The sequence below is a fragment of the Erythrolamprus reginae genome, chromosome Z (assembly GCF_031021105.1).
Source record: "Erythrolamprus reginae isolate rEryReg1 chromosome Z, rEryReg1.hap1, whole genome shotgun sequence".
NCBI classification, from domain to species: Eukaryota; Metazoa; Chordata; class Lepidosauria; order Squamata; family Dipsadidae; genus Erythrolamprus; species Erythrolamprus reginae.
Genome location: NC_091963.1, coordinates 142,610,549 through 142,626,960, shown reverse-complemented (window position 1 = coordinate 142,626,960; position 16,412 = coordinate 142,610,549). Strand labels below are relative to the sequence as shown.

General features: G+C 40.7%; 2 protein-coding genes and 3 non-coding genes across 5 annotated transcripts; 3 read left to right on the top strand and 2 right to left on the bottom strand.

Annotated features, from left to right (window-relative positions):
• Nucleotides 1-4,312: 4,312 nt before the first annotated feature.
• LOC139154935 (histone H2B 8-like) lies at nucleotides 4,313-4,755 on the bottom strand. The gene has a single exon (XM_070730054.1). It carries the CDS (start codon nucleotides 4,739-4,741, stop codon nucleotides 4,361-4,363), a length of 381 nt encoding a protein of 126 aa, XP_070586155.1. The 5' UTR covers nucleotides 4,742-4,755; the 3' UTR covers nucleotides 4,313-4,360.
• A 367-nt stretch (nucleotides 4,756-5,122) lies between these two features.
• LOC139154861 (histone H2A.J) lies at nucleotides 5,123-5,842 on the top strand. The gene has a single exon (XM_070729891.1). The coding sequence runs from the start codon at nucleotides 5,171-5,173 to the stop codon at nucleotides 5,558-5,560; it is 390 nt and encodes a 129-aa protein (XP_070585992.1). The 5' UTR covers nucleotides 5,123-5,170; the 3' UTR covers nucleotides 5,561-5,842.
• A 4,114-nt stretch (nucleotides 5,843-9,956) lies between these two features.
• Nucleotides 9,957-10,029, top strand: TRNAM-CAU (transfer RNA methionine (anticodon CAU)). The gene has a single exon. It is a non-coding gene; the product is annotated as a tRNA-Met (tRNA).
• A 621-nt stretch (nucleotides 10,030-10,650) lies between these two features.
• TRNAK-CUU (transfer RNA lysine (anticodon CUU)) lies at nucleotides 10,651-10,723 on the top strand. The gene has a single exon. It is a non-coding gene; the product is annotated as a tRNA-Lys (tRNA).
• A 356-nt stretch (nucleotides 10,724-11,079) lies between these two features.
• TRNAM-CAU (transfer RNA methionine (anticodon CAU)) lies at nucleotides 11,080-11,151 on the bottom strand. Its single transcript has one exon. It is a non-coding gene; the product is annotated as a tRNA-Met (tRNA).
• Nucleotides 11,152-16,412: the final 5,261 nt, after the last annotated feature.

The window sequence follows — 16,412 nt, the reverse complement described above, 5'->3', positions numbered from 1 at the left end:
GTATGTGTGTGTGTATATACGTATATGTGTGTATATGTGTGCATACATATATGTGTGCATGTGTGTATGCATGTATGTGTACATGTATGTATGTATGTATGTATGTATGCATGCCATTTGTGGCCAGCTTTTAAGTGCCTAATACACCTTAGCTAATTTACATGACAAATGTTTATATGACCTTGTTTATTCCTTTCCCTAATAGTATCAAACTGAATATAGACCTCACAGCTTATGGATTGTAAGTTTAGTAGTACTGACAATGCATAATCGATAGACTGGGTTTTATCACGGATTTTATCTGTTATTTATCATTTTATCCTACAACTTTTGGCTGTGTCTTCACTGAGTGTTGTTATTTGTTTTGGTCTATGGCTGTAACAATAAATTTGATTTGATTTGAATCACCAGCTCTGCACTGTGCGCAACGCTTCTGTTCTCCTGCATGCGCATGGGTGCATTCCAGCATGTTTTTGCTTCTGCACATGGGCAGGAAGCAAAATATCACCAGGGGATGCACACGTGTGATTTTGGCAAAAAAATTTTTGCTTCCCCGCATATGCAAAAGCAAAAAATCACTGAAATCACTCTATTATTATTATTATTATTATTATTATTATTATTATTATTATTATTATTATTATCATCATCATCATCATCATCATCATCATCATCAATCATCATCATCATCACCACCACCACCACCATTATTATTATTATTATTATTATTATTATTATTATTATTATTATGTCAATACAACACAGCAAACGAGATCACTATGTTGGATTTCATATTTCATCACTGGTCAGGTGCTTCCCAAGCACCTAGGACTGCGTGATGTAGGGGCGAATTATGTGTGCCGATCCCAGCAAAGCGGCCTTTTGCAATTGACAGGTGGAGATTTTGTCAATTCCGATGGTTTTCAAATGTCCGCTGAGATCCTTTGGCACTGCACCCAGCGTACCAAGTACCACTGCGATCACTTTCACTAGCTTTTGCCAGAGATGTTGCAGCTCGATTTTTAGATCTTCGTATTTCACTAATTTCTCTAGCTGCTTCTCCTCAATTCTGCTGTCCCCTGGGATTGCGATGTCGATGATCCATACTTTCTTTTTCTCCACAATTACGATGTCTGGTGTGTTATGTTCCAATTATTATTATCATTATCATTATCATCATCATCATCATTATTATTATTATTATTATTATTATTATTATTATTATTATTATTATTTAGATTTGTATGCCGCCCTTCTCCAAAGACTCAGAGTGGCTCACAGGATACAAAAGCAACAGAACAACAAATCTAATTCATTAAAAATTACTATTAAAATCCCATATATAATAAAATCAGTCAGCCGATTCATTCACAACCACACATTACATCTCGTAAACAGAGGAAGGGGGATTGATCTAATTACCCCATGCCTGGCAACATAAATGAGCCTTGAGGCTCTTAAGGAAGGCGAGGAGGGTGGGGGTAGTGCAAATCTCTGGAGGGAGCTGATTCCAGAGGGCCGGGGCCACCACAGAGAAGGGTCTTCCCCTGGGCCACGCAGACGACATTGTCTAGCTGATGGGACCCGGAGAAGGCTAACTCTGTGGGACCTGATTAGTCGCTGGGATTCATGTGGCAGAAGGCAGTCCCGTAAGTAATCTGGTCAATGTAGGTTGGCGGGACTGTGGGGGAGGGCCTTTTCTGTTGCTGCCCCAGCTCTATGTAACCAACTGCCCCCCTCGATGTTCGCACTGCTCCCATTTTACTGGCTTTTCGAAAAGCTGTTAAAACCTGGCTTATGTTGACGGGCCTGAGGTTTATGAACTTTAACACCAGACGTGCCCGAATCATGTTTGTTTGGTATGGTTGTTTTTTAGATTGTTTTTTGGGAGCGGTTTATAATTTGTTAGGGTCATAGGGTTTTACTTATTGTTGTTGTTCGACTTCTGTTTTTATTATTGTACCATTGTATTGCTGCCCTGAATCCTAGGGGATTGGGTGGCGTAGAAGTCTAATAAATTAAATTAAAATAAATATACCAAAGTATCAGGTAATTTAATATATGTTGTGGTTAGCTCTGGCCCAGCTCCTGCCCCAAGGACTGTGGGTGTGGGGGGAGACATCCACATGCTGTAGGCCTGTTTTGCCCCCGGTGGAATCTGATGATGAAGGCTCCTCTGACCAAGAAGACATGAGTGACAGGGAGGAGGAGAGTGTGGCAGACAGCTCAGAAGGAGATTAATTATCTAGCTCCTCCTTGGATTCAGAACAAGAGTTAATGATACAGTCACGCATGAGGAGAGAGATGCATAGGCAGCAACAACTGAGAGATTATTATCAAAGAAAATGAGGCCACCTGTGGTTGGGTGGGGCTGTGGTAATTAGTGAGGCTGCTATAAATAGCAGCCTGTGGGTTTGGCCATTGTGGAGGATTATCTGATCGTTGTGTTTCGTGACTGCTTTACTGACTTTGACCTTTTGTGTGCTGATTTTTCCCGCTTTGAAACTAAATCAGAGCAAAGTGTGTGTCACTTTGTGAAAGACGAAGGACTGTGAATTGCCTCACAGCTGCAAGCTAAGTATCACAGAACTGATAAGGGACTTGTACAAATTACCAGTTTGTTTGGAGACTAGTGCTCTTTGCTATACCAAAAGAGGGCTTAGGTTAAGTGACTTTTCATTATAAAGAACATTGTTTTGAATTTTCAAACGTGTGTGTGTCTGAAATTTGTACCTGTGAATTTTTGGGAGGATTCTACTAGAGAGCCCGACAGAACAATATATATACTGTACTATTATTTATGTACATTTAGTCTAGTCCAGGGGTCAGCAACCTGTATGTAGTTCTCTCATCCTACTGCCAATGTTATGCTCCTATTCTTTCCCATAATTCTTCCTATTTTTCCCAATTGTATATTGTATCCAAAGTTTATTTCCCATCCACCATTTTTTCCTTAAATCAGTGATGGCGAACCTATGGCATGTGTGGCATAGGTGGTGCCCGGAGCCATATCTGAGGGTATGCAAAGTGTTGTTCTGTAGACCCGGGAAGAGTTCAAAGATAAGCAGAGATCATTGTAGGAGCGAAAGAAGCCAACTTTATTTCTACCAGCGAAACAATCCATCAATCAAACCCAACTTATTATTCCACCCAGTTTTTTTTAATAGGGATGTTATCGCTATGCCCAGTATTACATGATGTGGTAATTCATATAAAATGAACAGTACAGCCTCCATAATGTTACAAATGCAAGGGCAAACTCTAGGAAAGTCTTGGCAGCAGGCTTTGAGGTGTCAGCAAATGCACTCGGGTTACATTTTGCTACAAGCTAGAATTTCCCCAGGCTAGATTTTCCCCAGGCTACAATTTGCCCAGAGCTCCATGTTTGTAAAGCCTAGAGTTCAAAACTCATGCTAACTTATGCTAATAGCTTAATGTGGCTTCGTGTCACACCTGGGCTTGCCCAACCATGTGATCTTAGACCTATACAAGGAATACTAAATTGCTCTGTCAGGGGTGGGCAATTAATTTTGCCATAGGGCCGCATGAGAAATTGGGATGGTTTTAGAGGGCCGGACTAATATAATTAACTCAGTTCTACCCAATACTGTATATTATTGGGTAGAACTGAGTCTTCGGAGAGGGGCGGCATACAAATCTAATAAATTATTATTATTATTATTAATATAATAATCATTTTATTTATTTATTAGATTTATATGCCGCCCCTCTCCGTAGACTTGGGGCGGCTAACAACAATAGTAAGACAATATAAACGAATCTAATATTTAAGTTAATTTAAAAACCCTAATTTAAAGAGATCAATCATACATACAGACATACCACGCATACATTTTATAAGCCAAGGGGGGGAGGGAATATCTCAGTTCCCACCATGCCTGACGACAGAGGTGGGTTTTAAGGAGCTTACGAAAGGCAAGGAGGGTGAGGGCAACTCGGATATCTGATATCACAATCTCCCTCTTCCTGCTTGTTATACCTCTAGCTATGCAGCCAAGCATTCTACTTGCTTTCCCTACTGCCTGACTGCAATCTTCACCCATTTTGAGACTGTCAGAAATCACTACCCCTAAATCCTTCTGAAGTTTTTGCTAACACAGAATTGCCAATACGATACTCAGATGAATCTTGCTATCGTGTACCCCCGATTCTTTTCATCAAATCAGAAATACCCCAATTCTGCAAACTCTTTGTATGGTTTAACCTCCAGTCCCCCCCCACCCCGATAATCCTTCCTGCGCTATGGACATAAGAATCCTGGTAGCTAGCAGCTCTTTCGGTGATACGGTGGACGGCTCTTAAAAGAGCCTTTGGGTCTTTCTCTCCTCGTGCCCCGCTTTTACTTGGAGCTGGTGTACTTGGTGACGGCCTTGGTGCCCTCGGAGACGGCGTGCTTGGCCAGCTCGCCGGGCAGCAGGAGTCGGACGGCCGTCTGGATCTCCCGGGAGGTGATGGTGGAGCGCTTGTTGTAGTGAGCCAGGCGGGAAGCCTCGGCCGCGATGCGCTCAAAGATGTCGTTGACGAAGGAGTTCATGATGCTCATGGCCTTGGAGGAGATGCCGGTGTCCGGGTGGACCTGCTTCAGCACTTTGTAGACATAGATGGAGTAGCTCTCCTTACGGGTCTTTCTGCGCTTCTTGTCTCCTTTCTTCTGCGTCTTCGTCACGGCTTTCTTCGAACCCTTCTTGGGCGCGGGAGCGGATTTAGCTGGATCAGGCATACTTGGTTGTAGATCTGCTAGAACGAAAGCACCTGAGGTTAACGGAAGCCAGCTTTCTATTTATAAGGAACCATATGCAAATGAAGTCTAAAATGCTCCCCTTACTATTGGCTAACATGCGCTTTCTTTTGATTGGGCAAAACCAAGAGTTTTACAAGCGGTGTTACTCCCATTGGCTGACCGCTAGGCACCGCCTCCCCACTCTCTCCCCATTGAGTAGTTTAAGCAGACGTCTTTATGTGATTGGCTAGTCTGGGGAGCTCTGACTTCATTGGAACTTTGGAGATTCAAGCGGACCAATGAAAAATAAGCACTCGCAAGACCTTGAAAAAGTATATAAAGGGCAGGACCCGGCGGGTTTTTCATTCAGCGACTTCAACAAGGGCTTTTTTTTGGAAAGTATTCCAAACTTCAATCAATTGATTCAGGATGTCTGGACGCGGCAAGCAAGGAGGCAAAGTCAGGGCTAAGGCCAAGACCCGATCTTCCCGTGCCGGGCTGCAGTTCCCCGTGGGCCGCGTGCACCGTCTGCTCCGCAAGGGCAACTACGCCGAGAGAGTGGGAGCCGGGGCACCCGTCTACCTGGCGGCGGTGCTAGAGTACCTGACGGCCGAAATCCTGGAGCTGGCGGGCAACGCGGCGCGGGACAACAAGAAGACGCGCATCATCCCGCGCCACTTGCAGCTGGCCATCCGCAACGACGAGGAGCTGAACAAGCTGCTGGGCAAAGTCACCATCGCCCAGGGCGGCGTCTTGCCCAACATCCAGGCCGTCCTGCTGCCCAAGAAGACCGAGAGCCACAAGGCCAAAGGGAAGTAGAAGCCTGCAGGCTCCCTCGCTGCCCACCACGACGACACCCAAAGGCTCTTTTAAGAGCCACCCACCTTTTCCTGGAAAGAGCTGGGGAAACATTTTTTGAGGGGTGGTTGGGTAGAATTTTAAAAGTCGAGATCTGGTTCCCCTGGCAATAATACAATTTAGAGCAGAGATCTTCAGACTGGGCAACTCTTAGAATTCTCTAGTCCAGTCTGAAAATTGCCAAGTTGGGGGGCCCTGATTTAAATGAAAAAGCTGAATTTTGGTTCAGAAATGTCGCTTCGTTTTTTTCTTTTTTGTGTGCCAAGTGAAATAATTTAGCTTGCTACTTATTGTCTGAAGATTTACGGACACTTCAATTTTCCAATTGTGTTTAAAATAAATCAACTTTTTCCTTGTTTCCCATTATTTGGGTCATAATTATCCCAAAGGTCCTTCCCACTCTGCCAAGAGGCAACTGGACTTTCTCGTTTGTCTTCGAAGACGTTTCTTTGACCAGCTAACCTTGCAAGGAATAGAAATCCATCCATTCCCCCCCAACATCCAGTCCAGAGCTGAATAAATTTATTGGATGAAAGGCGAAACATCTTCAAAGAGAGAAGCAGAAAGTCCAATTGCTTCTTGGGGAAAACAAACCCAAAAGCCACCTTCCGAATTAATAAAGTTAAAAAGCCATTCATTTAATCATTTCTTTGGCTTTATTCTGAGACAAACTCGATCGCCCAGAAGTTTAACGATTGATATTCCCCCACTTCACCAAATTTAGCTGATCTTATATTTTTAATGGTTCCTTTAATATGATTTGATTGCTTTTTTTGTGCCCGGACTATCATTAAGTCTTGTACCTTATTCTTGGCGAACTTTTCTTTTATATGCAGAACATATATAAAAAAGCAAAGACAAATTCCTTGTGTATCTAATCACACTTGGGCAATCAAATTCTACGCTATTATTACAATACGTGGTGTCATAATTTGCCACAACCGGGAGGATAGATGAAGTAATTAAAGCCTTAAAAAGCGTCTCAAAAATGTGTGAATTCAACCCATTGTCAAAGCGAACTTAAACGAGTTTGACAAAGCGCTCAAAACGCGCTTTTCGAACCAATTCGCCCAGTTTAGTAAGCAAAGCCCGGGGGATACAACTTTTTGCAACCGATCGGAAGTTTTTGGTTGCAACTTTTCGACGATAGCATTTTAAATCATTTCTTAAAAGCGTAATGAGCTTTCAGTTTCTTTGAGAAGGGAAAAGCGCTGGTTTGAATACGCTTGAAAACTTTCCACCCCTTGTTTCAAAATCGTCAATTTGGCGCTTACTCAAAGGAGGAATGCCATTGGCTCCCGTCCAGCCGGCGCGGGAGTTTTTGAAAAAGAAATTTGAGCCAGTTGCTTGCAAAGCGCGGGAGTTTTGGAAGGGGGGGGGTTTTAAATAAATACACCCCGGGTTAGGACAAATGCACGAAGGAGGGAGGGAGGGGAATGGGTCGGCTATCCTTCACTGATCAAAAGAGGCATTTTGAAAATATTTTGGGGTGACATACAATTTAAAAAAGGAAAGATAGCTTTAAAAATTCAGCAGTTTTAAGATGTGTGGACTCCAATTCTGGGAGTTGGAATCCGTGAATCAAAGTGGCTGAAGATGAAAAATGTAAGAGGTAATACAGATCCCTCTGCCCAGGATTTGCACCAAAATAGAATAGAATAGAATTTTATTGGCCAAGTGTGATTGGACACACAAGGAATTTGTCTTGGTGCACATGCTCTCAGTGTACATAAAAGAAAAGATAAGTTCGTCAAGAATCATAAGGCACAATACTTAATGATAGGGTATAAATAAGCAATCCAATCATAATAGGAACCAGTCAGTATAACTTGTAAGGATACAAGCCACAAAGTTAAGTCATACAATCATTTGTGGGAGGAGATGGATGATGGGAAGAGAAAATTAATAGTAGTGCAGACTTAGTAAATAGTTTGACAGTGTTGATGTTATAAAATGTACTATTACTGCTTTTCTTTCCTATTGAATCCTATGATAGTTAAGTTTCAGATATCAATACCTTGGCTTGCTACCTATTCATTTGGATTGATTTGGTTAAAGGTACAGTATTTTAAAAGCTAAGAGCCTGATGAACTAGCGTCCCTCTATTTCTTGTGCTGTCGACAACCCTGTGAGGTAGACTGGACTGATATCCAATCGAGCCAAAATCCACCCAGGGGTCCTGATAGTGGACTTGCATTTGGGGCCTTTCTGATTCTTTTGATTGACATTTTAAAATTATTTCTTTTGATATTAGAAAAGCTGTAGCTCCTGGGTCTTTTTGAAATGAGATGGGCAGCAACTAAAAACCATAAAGAAAATTTATTTATTTATTTAATTGGATTTGTGGCCCATAATATTCATTATGGGCCACAAAATGGTTTTTAGTTCCTTAAAGAATGCCTCGATGGATTTCAATCCAAGACAAACTGACTTTTAATTTGTTCTTTCAAAGCTCTCAACAGTTTTTTCTCTCTCTGTGTCATATATGTGGGTATGTGCATAGTTTTGTATTTATTTATTTATTTATTTAGTCATGTTTACGGAGTGTACATTAGAGGTGGAGATGCTTCAAGAACTAGATGCAGTGAGATTGCATTTTAACATATGCTAATTAGTGTACCTTCCAAATGACAATAAAGTTATATTATTCTAAATTCATTAATATTGATTGTTGCTATTCATTGTCCCCTTGTCTTCCCTTCTTCTCTTCCCTTTTTCTGTTCTTCTTACACTTTCCCTTGTATTAGAATACTTTCCAGATAATTAAGACTTTGCACACTAGATTCAAAGTTAAGATAATTTCAACCTGGTCTTTTGCATCACAGCTTTGAGTTGATTCCTAATTTCATCTTTCCAATTCTTCTTTGCCCCTGATTTTTTTAAAAAAAGACATCTGTAGTTGATGACTTAGACGAGAGAATAGAAGGGGAACTTACCAAGTTTATGAATGGTGCTGAAATGGCAAGAATAGCCAACATGCTTAGATGATAGATAGACCTTGACAGAATTGATCACTGGGCCCTATCTAACAAATTGAAATTCAGTGTGGAGAAAAGTCAAGTCTTGCACTTAGGCAAGAAAAATCAAAATTGCACACATAGACTGGATGAAATCAGGCTTAATAGCAGTAACTGTGAGATGGATTTTGGAGTCTTATTGGACTATGAGCCAGCAATGTGCTGCAACTGCCAAAAAAGCCAACATAGTTCTAACCTGCATAAATAGAAGGAGAGACTTAAGATCACATGAAGTGTTAATAGGTTAAAGCACGTGAACGGTTGCAGAAACTGGGCATGGATATAGTCTAGTGAAGAGAAGGACCAGGGGAACCATGATAGCTGTTTTCCAATATTTGAGGGGGTTTTACAGAGAGGAAGGAGTCAAGATATTTTTCAAACGACCTGAAGGCCAGACGAGGAATAATGGATGGAAGCTGAATAAGGAGCGATTCAACCTAGAAATAAGGAATTTTGGAATTTATGAAATAAGGAGGAAGCCCTGCATAGCTTTAGATCAGGCTATTAACAGGACTGTCTTCTGCCACATGACTCCCAGCAGTCAACTAGAGCCCACAGAATTGGTCTTCTCCAGGTCCCATTGGTGAGACAATGCTGATTGGTGGGGCCACGGGGTAGGGTCTTCTCTGTGGTGGCTCCAGCTCCATGGAATCAACTCCCTCATACTGAATGAGCTATTTTTTGGGGTTTTTTTTTTTCTTAAATTGCTTATTTTACTATTGCTGTTTATTCTTATTGTTTTTATCCTGTAATTACTAATTTTATTATGCTTGTAAGTTGCCCAGTGTCCGCAAGGAGTTTGGCAGCTTAAAAGTTCAATAAATAATTAAATAAAATTAATAAAATTTCTGTTCCATTGGAATCAACCAATTGAACAGAAGTTGCCTTCAGAAATTGTGTGAGTTTCATCACTGGAAGCTTCCAATAAAAGAATCTGAACTGCCAGGTGTAAAAAGTTATAGGATCTCCCACTTGGGTGGGGGGGTGGACTAGATGACCCACACGGTCCCTTTCATCCCTGTTAATCTGGACATTGCTTCCATTATAACGACACTACCACCTGTGAACTGCCCACAAAACAATAAAAAGGACAGGAACTTCCAAATATAAATCAATTAAAAAGCTTGAGGGAGGGGGGTTGGACTAGATGACCTGCAAGGTCCCTTCCAACTTTGTTAGTTACTTCTGTTACTGTCATTTGTGAGTGCAAAAGCTGAGAAATAAACGCCACCAAGGCGGAGGAATCAACGTCCTCCCAAAAGCAGCTTAATTAACCTCTTTGCTTCCAAAAAAATAGAACACATCCTCCAGGTTAAGGATGTCGCCCTCTTGCAGCATGTGCCTTCTTAGCGCAGTAGGCAGCGCGTCAGTCTCATAATCTGAAGGTCCTGAGTTCGATCCTCAGAGAGGGCAGAGTTTTTTTCCTTTTAAAGAAGGGTGCGTGTTGAATCTTTCTCTTTTTTTTAATTAATTTTTTAAAAAATATTATTTTAAAATTTTATTATTTTTAAAATGAATAAAACAAAATGTTTTATTTTTATTTATTTTTATTATTTTTTTATTTTTATTATTTATTTTAATTTAATTTTATTTATTTTATTTTTTTAAAATGAAATAAAATAACTTGCGTTGGGGGGGGATTGCAGGACACAGGTCCAGTCTTCTAAAAGCGAGTTTTGCAAGTTTTGGATTGGGGGGTGGGTGGGTAGGAAGGGGTTGCTGAGAGACACACAAGCACACACACACACACACACACACTTATTGATTGGGGATCTTGTCCAGGCTTTTGCAATTTGGCTGCAAATAGAAATGAGAAAAAGATGCAGCTGCTTCTTTTAGATCAGGAAGTCTCCAATCTTGGCATCCACTTTGTGGACTTCAAATCCCAGAATTCCTGAGCCAAGCCAAGCTGGCCAAGGAATTTTAGGAGTTTGAAATCCACAAATCTAAATCCTTATTAACTTCTCGCTGCAATGCACTGACCAATGCATCTCCTGCGGAGTAAAGATATGTAAACCAGCTAGGCTCCCAACTGCCCGGCTAGCTCAGTCGGTAGAGCATGAGACTCTTAATCTCAGGGTCGTGGGTTCGAGCCCCACGTTGGGCGCTACTGCTTTTTGGGATTATATTACATATATTTTGCTTTGCTTTCTGAAACTAGCAGTCGTTTTCCTCTGTTTTTAAATAGCGACCTTCAAATGTGTTCTAAAACAACAACAAAAAACCCCCCAGACTTTATCCAGGACAGGTCGCAGAATAAATAAATTGTGTTCTCTGCAATTATCAGGCACCAGCGATTGTTTTACAAAACGGGAACTTCATCTTTTTGAAGGTGGAGTGTTCAGAAACGGAAGGCAAGAGCTAAAACTGGGTCGGGAATGAGTTGCAAACAAAATAATAGTAATTTTTTAAAAAATACTCCAGGATCTATGGATGGAGATTAAACAAACAAACAAAATGTATTAGCAGAGGATGGTTTCGATCCATCGACCTCTGGGTTATGGGCCCAGCACGCTTCCGCTGCGCCACTCTGCTGGATGCAGAGGGTTTTTTTCTGTTGAAACCCTTCAAATGAAGCTGTTTCTTCCTGAGATTATCTAAAAAGAGAGAAAAAAGGCTTTTTTTACCTCTGAAATTCCTGAAAGGAAATAGCTTCGATTGCTCTCCTTACAGAGGTGAGGTATTCAGAGGAAAATCAGGATGGAGAGAGGTTTGGGATGGGAATATGACCAAGCTGCTTCCCCCTTTTCCATATATTAATGTATGTCAATTAGTGTACATTCAAAGTGACAATAAAGTTTCTTCTGTTTTGTTCTACTCTCATTCTGTTTTGCTCTGCTCTTTTCCTCTCCTCTCCTTTATTATACCATTCCTATCCCATCCCATCCCCTATTCTTATAATTCTAATTCTATTCTGCACCTCTTCTTGTCAATATTATGTATCCATACATTGATTTTAAAAGACCCTGTCAGATTGAATATTGATTGATTGATTAATTGATTGGACTTTATCCTGCCCCTCTCCGAGGACTTGAGACAACTTACAATATATGAAAAAAAATACAATTCTAAAATCCAATAAAACTAAAACAGTCTAAAACCCCAAATTTAATCTAAAAACAGTCATATTCAGTCCACTAACATACTTTCCATTCAGCATACATTCATTCATAGGCAGGGGCTGTAAATATTAGTGTCCCCAAGCCTGTCAGGACAGATGCAAGAAATTATTTATTTATTTATTGGATGCGTGCCACATCTACCGGCACGTGACCCTAGCCATTACCCTAGCTCAGGGGTAAGCAAAGTTGGCTTTTCAATGACATGTGGACTTCAACTCCCAGAATTCCTGAAACAATCATGCTAGCTCAGGAATCCTGGGAGTTGAAGTCCACACGTCATTGAAGAGCCATCTTTGCCTACCCCTGCCCTAGCTCAATTCCAGCGTGCATGTGCGTGGCGGCCAACTGTTTTTCGGCTTACATGGAGGCACTGGAAGGGCATTTTCAGCTTCTGGATTGTCTCTGGGAGGATGGGAGAGGATGTTTTTGCCCTCCTCAGGCTCCAAAAAAGCCTGGGTAGGGTGAAAAGCTGTTTCTGGCCTCCAGAGGGCCTCTGGGGAAGTGAGGGAGGCCATTTTCGCCCTCTCCAGGTGTTGAATTATGAGTGTGGGCAATCATGCAGGCGTGATAGCACATACACACACAGTTTTGGCACCCGATATAAAAAAAGGTTCGCCATCACTGCCCTACACCCCTTTCTTGATCCTCTTGACAGCTGTTTTTCTAAAAATATTGCTATTTAAACTCTCCTCTCCTTATTTCCTCTCCATTCTTCCCTCCTTTATTTTTCTTTTCTTTTCTTTCTTATTTTCTCTCTCCCCCTTTTTCTTTTTCCCTTCCTTCCTTCCTTCCTTCCTTCCTTCCTTCCTTCCTTCCTTCCTTCCTTCCTTCCTTCCTTCCTTCCTTCTGCCTGCTCTCCTGCCTGCCTGCTTTTCCTTTCTTCCTTTCTCTCTCTCTCTCTCTCTCTTTCTAATAAAAAATAAAATAAAATTTCTCACTTAGCAACCGAAATTTTGGGCCCAATTCTGGGCTATCTATTTCATTGATCATATCTCAAAGATGTTATGGCTAGGATGTTGATTTAATAGGAAGGGATAAATAATGGTAGATAGGTCAGTTAATTTAAAATTGTCTAATGTCACTTATAATCTCCACTGCTTCTGCCATTGTCTTGCATGTATATAAGCCCTGGTTTACTTTTGCTTAGGTGATCTCAGTAAAGTATTACAAAGGCTTTGCTGGGGATCCAGAATGCAGTGTATTATTGCTGGTAGGCATTGTTGGAAGAAATATCCTTCTGGGTTCAGTTCCAAGTGGGGGTAAAGACACTGCTTTCATGGAAGTTGCTTGGAAAGAGGATTTAATGTTGATCAGGAGCATGTGACATGAGTTCCTGAACAGAAAAGGTGGATTTAACCGAATGGGGGGAAATTTGCAACATACTGTACTGTAAATTACAAATTAACCATGGCAATATCCTACAAGGAAAACTTGTATAAAATGTTCTATTAATGGCATCTTCCTCTGGTGCGAATGGCCAGAATGTTTCCAAAGCTTTCAACTAAATGTTGAAAATGCAATATGGTTATTATTATGTCAATACAACACAGCAAACGAGATCACTATGCTGGATTTCCTATTTCATCACCAGTTGGGCGCTTCCCAAGCACCTAGGACTGTGTGATGTAGAGGCGAATTATGTTTGCCGATCCCAGTAAAGTGGCTTTTTGCAATTGACAGATGCAGATTTTGTCAATTCCGATGATTTTCAAATATCTGCTGAGATCCTTTGGCACTGCGCCCAGTGTGCCAAGTACCACTGGGACCACTTGCACTGCAGCTCGATTTTTAGATCTTTGTACTGTATTTCACTAATTTCTCTAACTGCTTCTCCTCAATTCTGCTGTCCTCTGGGATTGCGATGTCAATGATCCATACTTTCTTTTTCTCCACAATCAGGATGTCTGGTGTGTTATGCTTCAGAATTCGGTCAGTCTGAAGTCAGAAGTCCCACAGTAGTTTTGCTTGCTCATTTCCGACCACTTTTTCGGACTTATGATCCCTCCAGTTCTTTGCCACTGGTAAATGGTAGTTCCGGCACAAGTTCCAGTGGATCATCTGTGCCACAACATCATGTCTATGCTTGTAGTCAGTCTGTGCAATCTTTTTGCAGCAGCTGAGTATGTGATTGACTGTTTCATCTGTTTCTTTACAGAGTCTGCACTTTGGATCGTCTGTTGATTTTTCTATTCTGGCTTTGACAGCATTTGTTCTAATGGCCTGTTCTTGTGCCACCAGTATTAGTCCTTCTGTCTCCTTTTTGAGTGTTCCACTTGTAAGCAATGACCAGTTTTCTTTATCTACTTTGCCTTCAATCATCTCCAAGAACTGACCATGCAATGCTTTGTTCCGCCAACTGTCCATACGACATTGAGTTACAGTTTTTCTATACTGGTCCTTGGTTTGCTTCACCTTGAGAAGCTTCCTATTGTTGACCTCTATCAGCACTGACTCTTTGCTCTCCTTCACATAGTCAGCTAATGCATGTTTTTCTTCTTCCACTGTCTGCTTCACTTGCAAAAGTCCTCGCCCGCCTATTTTCCTTGGTAATTACAGCCTGTGCATTATTTTTGAGTCTGCATGTTCTTGTTTCCATAATTGGTACATCCGTCTTTGATATCCATGTTTTTCAGGCTCCAAGTTGTAATAACACTTCATGATTGTGCGATTCTCTGACATTGAGAATTTCTGCTGCTTTTTGATTTGTAAGCTTTTTTTGTTTTGTTCCTGTAGCTCATTTGTCGATGGCTGCCCAGGTTTCACAGCAGCCACGACGGTCCTTTTTATCCTGGGCGACGACCGAGCCAGTATGGACTTCTTTTTGTTTTGTCTCTCCATTAGTTTAAATGGGTTAGGTACATTTAGTCCGGCTCCTCTGCAAGGTTAGACCTACCAGTAGTTTACACTACTGCCGGCACAGCTCTCAGCTTATTATTATTATTATTATTATTATTATTATTATTATTATTAATTAGATTTGTATGCCGCCCCGGTCCGACAACTCGGAGCGGCTCACAACCCCCCCCAGTACAAATCCAATATTTAAAAAACAGTTTAAAACCCTTAACATAAAAACAATCATACATCTCATGCAGACCATACAAAAAGTGGAAACGTCCCAGGGAAGTCAATTTCCCCATGCCTGACAGCAGAGGTGGGTTTTGAGGAGTTTGCAAAAGGCAAGGAGGGTGGGGGCAGTCCTAATCTTCAGGGGGAGTTGATTCCAGAGGATCGGGGCCGCCACAGAGAAGGCTCTTCCCCTGGGTCCCACCAGACGACATTGTTTCGTCGATGGGACCTGGAGAAGGCCAACTCTGTGGAACCTAACCAGTCGCTGGGATTCGTGCGGCAGAAGGCGGTCCCAGAGATATTCTGGTCCAATGCCATGAAGGGCTTTATAGGTCATAACCAACACTTTGAATTGTGACTGGAAACTGATCGGCAACCAATGCTGACTGCGGAGTGTTGGTGTAACATGGGCGTATCTAGGAAAGCCCATGATTGCTCTCACAGCTGCATTCTGCACGATTTGAAGTTTCCGAACACTCTTCAGAGGTAGCCCCATGTAGAGAGCTTTATAGGTTATAGGAACTTACTATCACTCACTATAGTGGACTTGTCCCAAAGTGAATTCTTTTTGATAAAGATAAAAAATTGTCTTAAACAAAGCACAGCACAAACTATTTCCTCGAAACCAGAGCTTTTTCTTCTGGGCATCTTTTTTAAAGAGAATATTATAAATGAGGAAAATTATGTAATTTTAAATCTCTTAACAGCGGCCAGAATACTATATAACCAAAATTGGAAAATGGATTCAACTCCACCTACCCTAAATTTTGTCAATAAAGTAGAGGGGCGGCATACAAATCTAATAAATAATAATAATAATAATAATAATAATAATAATAATAATAATAGTGTGTGGAATTGACCAAAATGTCTTTGGAACTCCAAAATAAAATTTGGGAGAGGTAGTATAATTGATGGTACAAAATAATAATCTCAAATTATAAAAACTATAAAATGTGATTTAACACAACATAAAGAAGAATTAATCTCTTATCCCCCCACATGAACTGGAAGGAACTGAGTGGAAATATGTACATTTTAGAAATTAACCAACAAATAAATAGATTTGAGCAATCTACTTGTTGTTGAACTGACACAAAGCAAAAAATGAAAGAAAAAGTTGTCTGAAATCTATACAAATAATGTTTCAATATAACTAAATAAAACTTGAATTGCACCAATGGTGACATGAATATCTAATTTTACAAAACAAGTAACAAGTAAATAATTTTAAGTAATTTATTTGATGTTGAATTGACACAAAGGATAGAATGAAAGTAAGTTATCTGAAATGTATACAAATAATGCTTAATAGAATTAAATAAGTGTATTAACCTAAACAAAAATACCATGTATACTAAGGGCATATAAAATAATTATATGCTATCGATTGTCTGTAAAGGATTAGGGTCAACAGGATGGTTGACATTAATGTTGAATGTCTTAGATATACACATTTATGAATATGTATGTATGCATGCATGTATGTATGTATGTATGTATGTATGCATGCATGCATGTATATAGACATATACACACATGACAAGACAAAGTCAGACATACAGACACAAAAATGTAAATATAGTTGTACATACAGATACACAC

Coding starts and splice junctions, on each gene's coding strand:
- LOC139154935 (XM_070730054.1), bottom strand. CDS start 4,741: ATGCCTGATCCAGCTAAATCCGCTCCCGCGCCCAAGAAGGGTTCGAAG.
- LOC139154861 (XM_070729891.1), top strand. CDS start 5,171: ATGTCTGGACGCGGCAAGCAAGGAGGCAAAGTCAGGGCTAAGGCCAAG.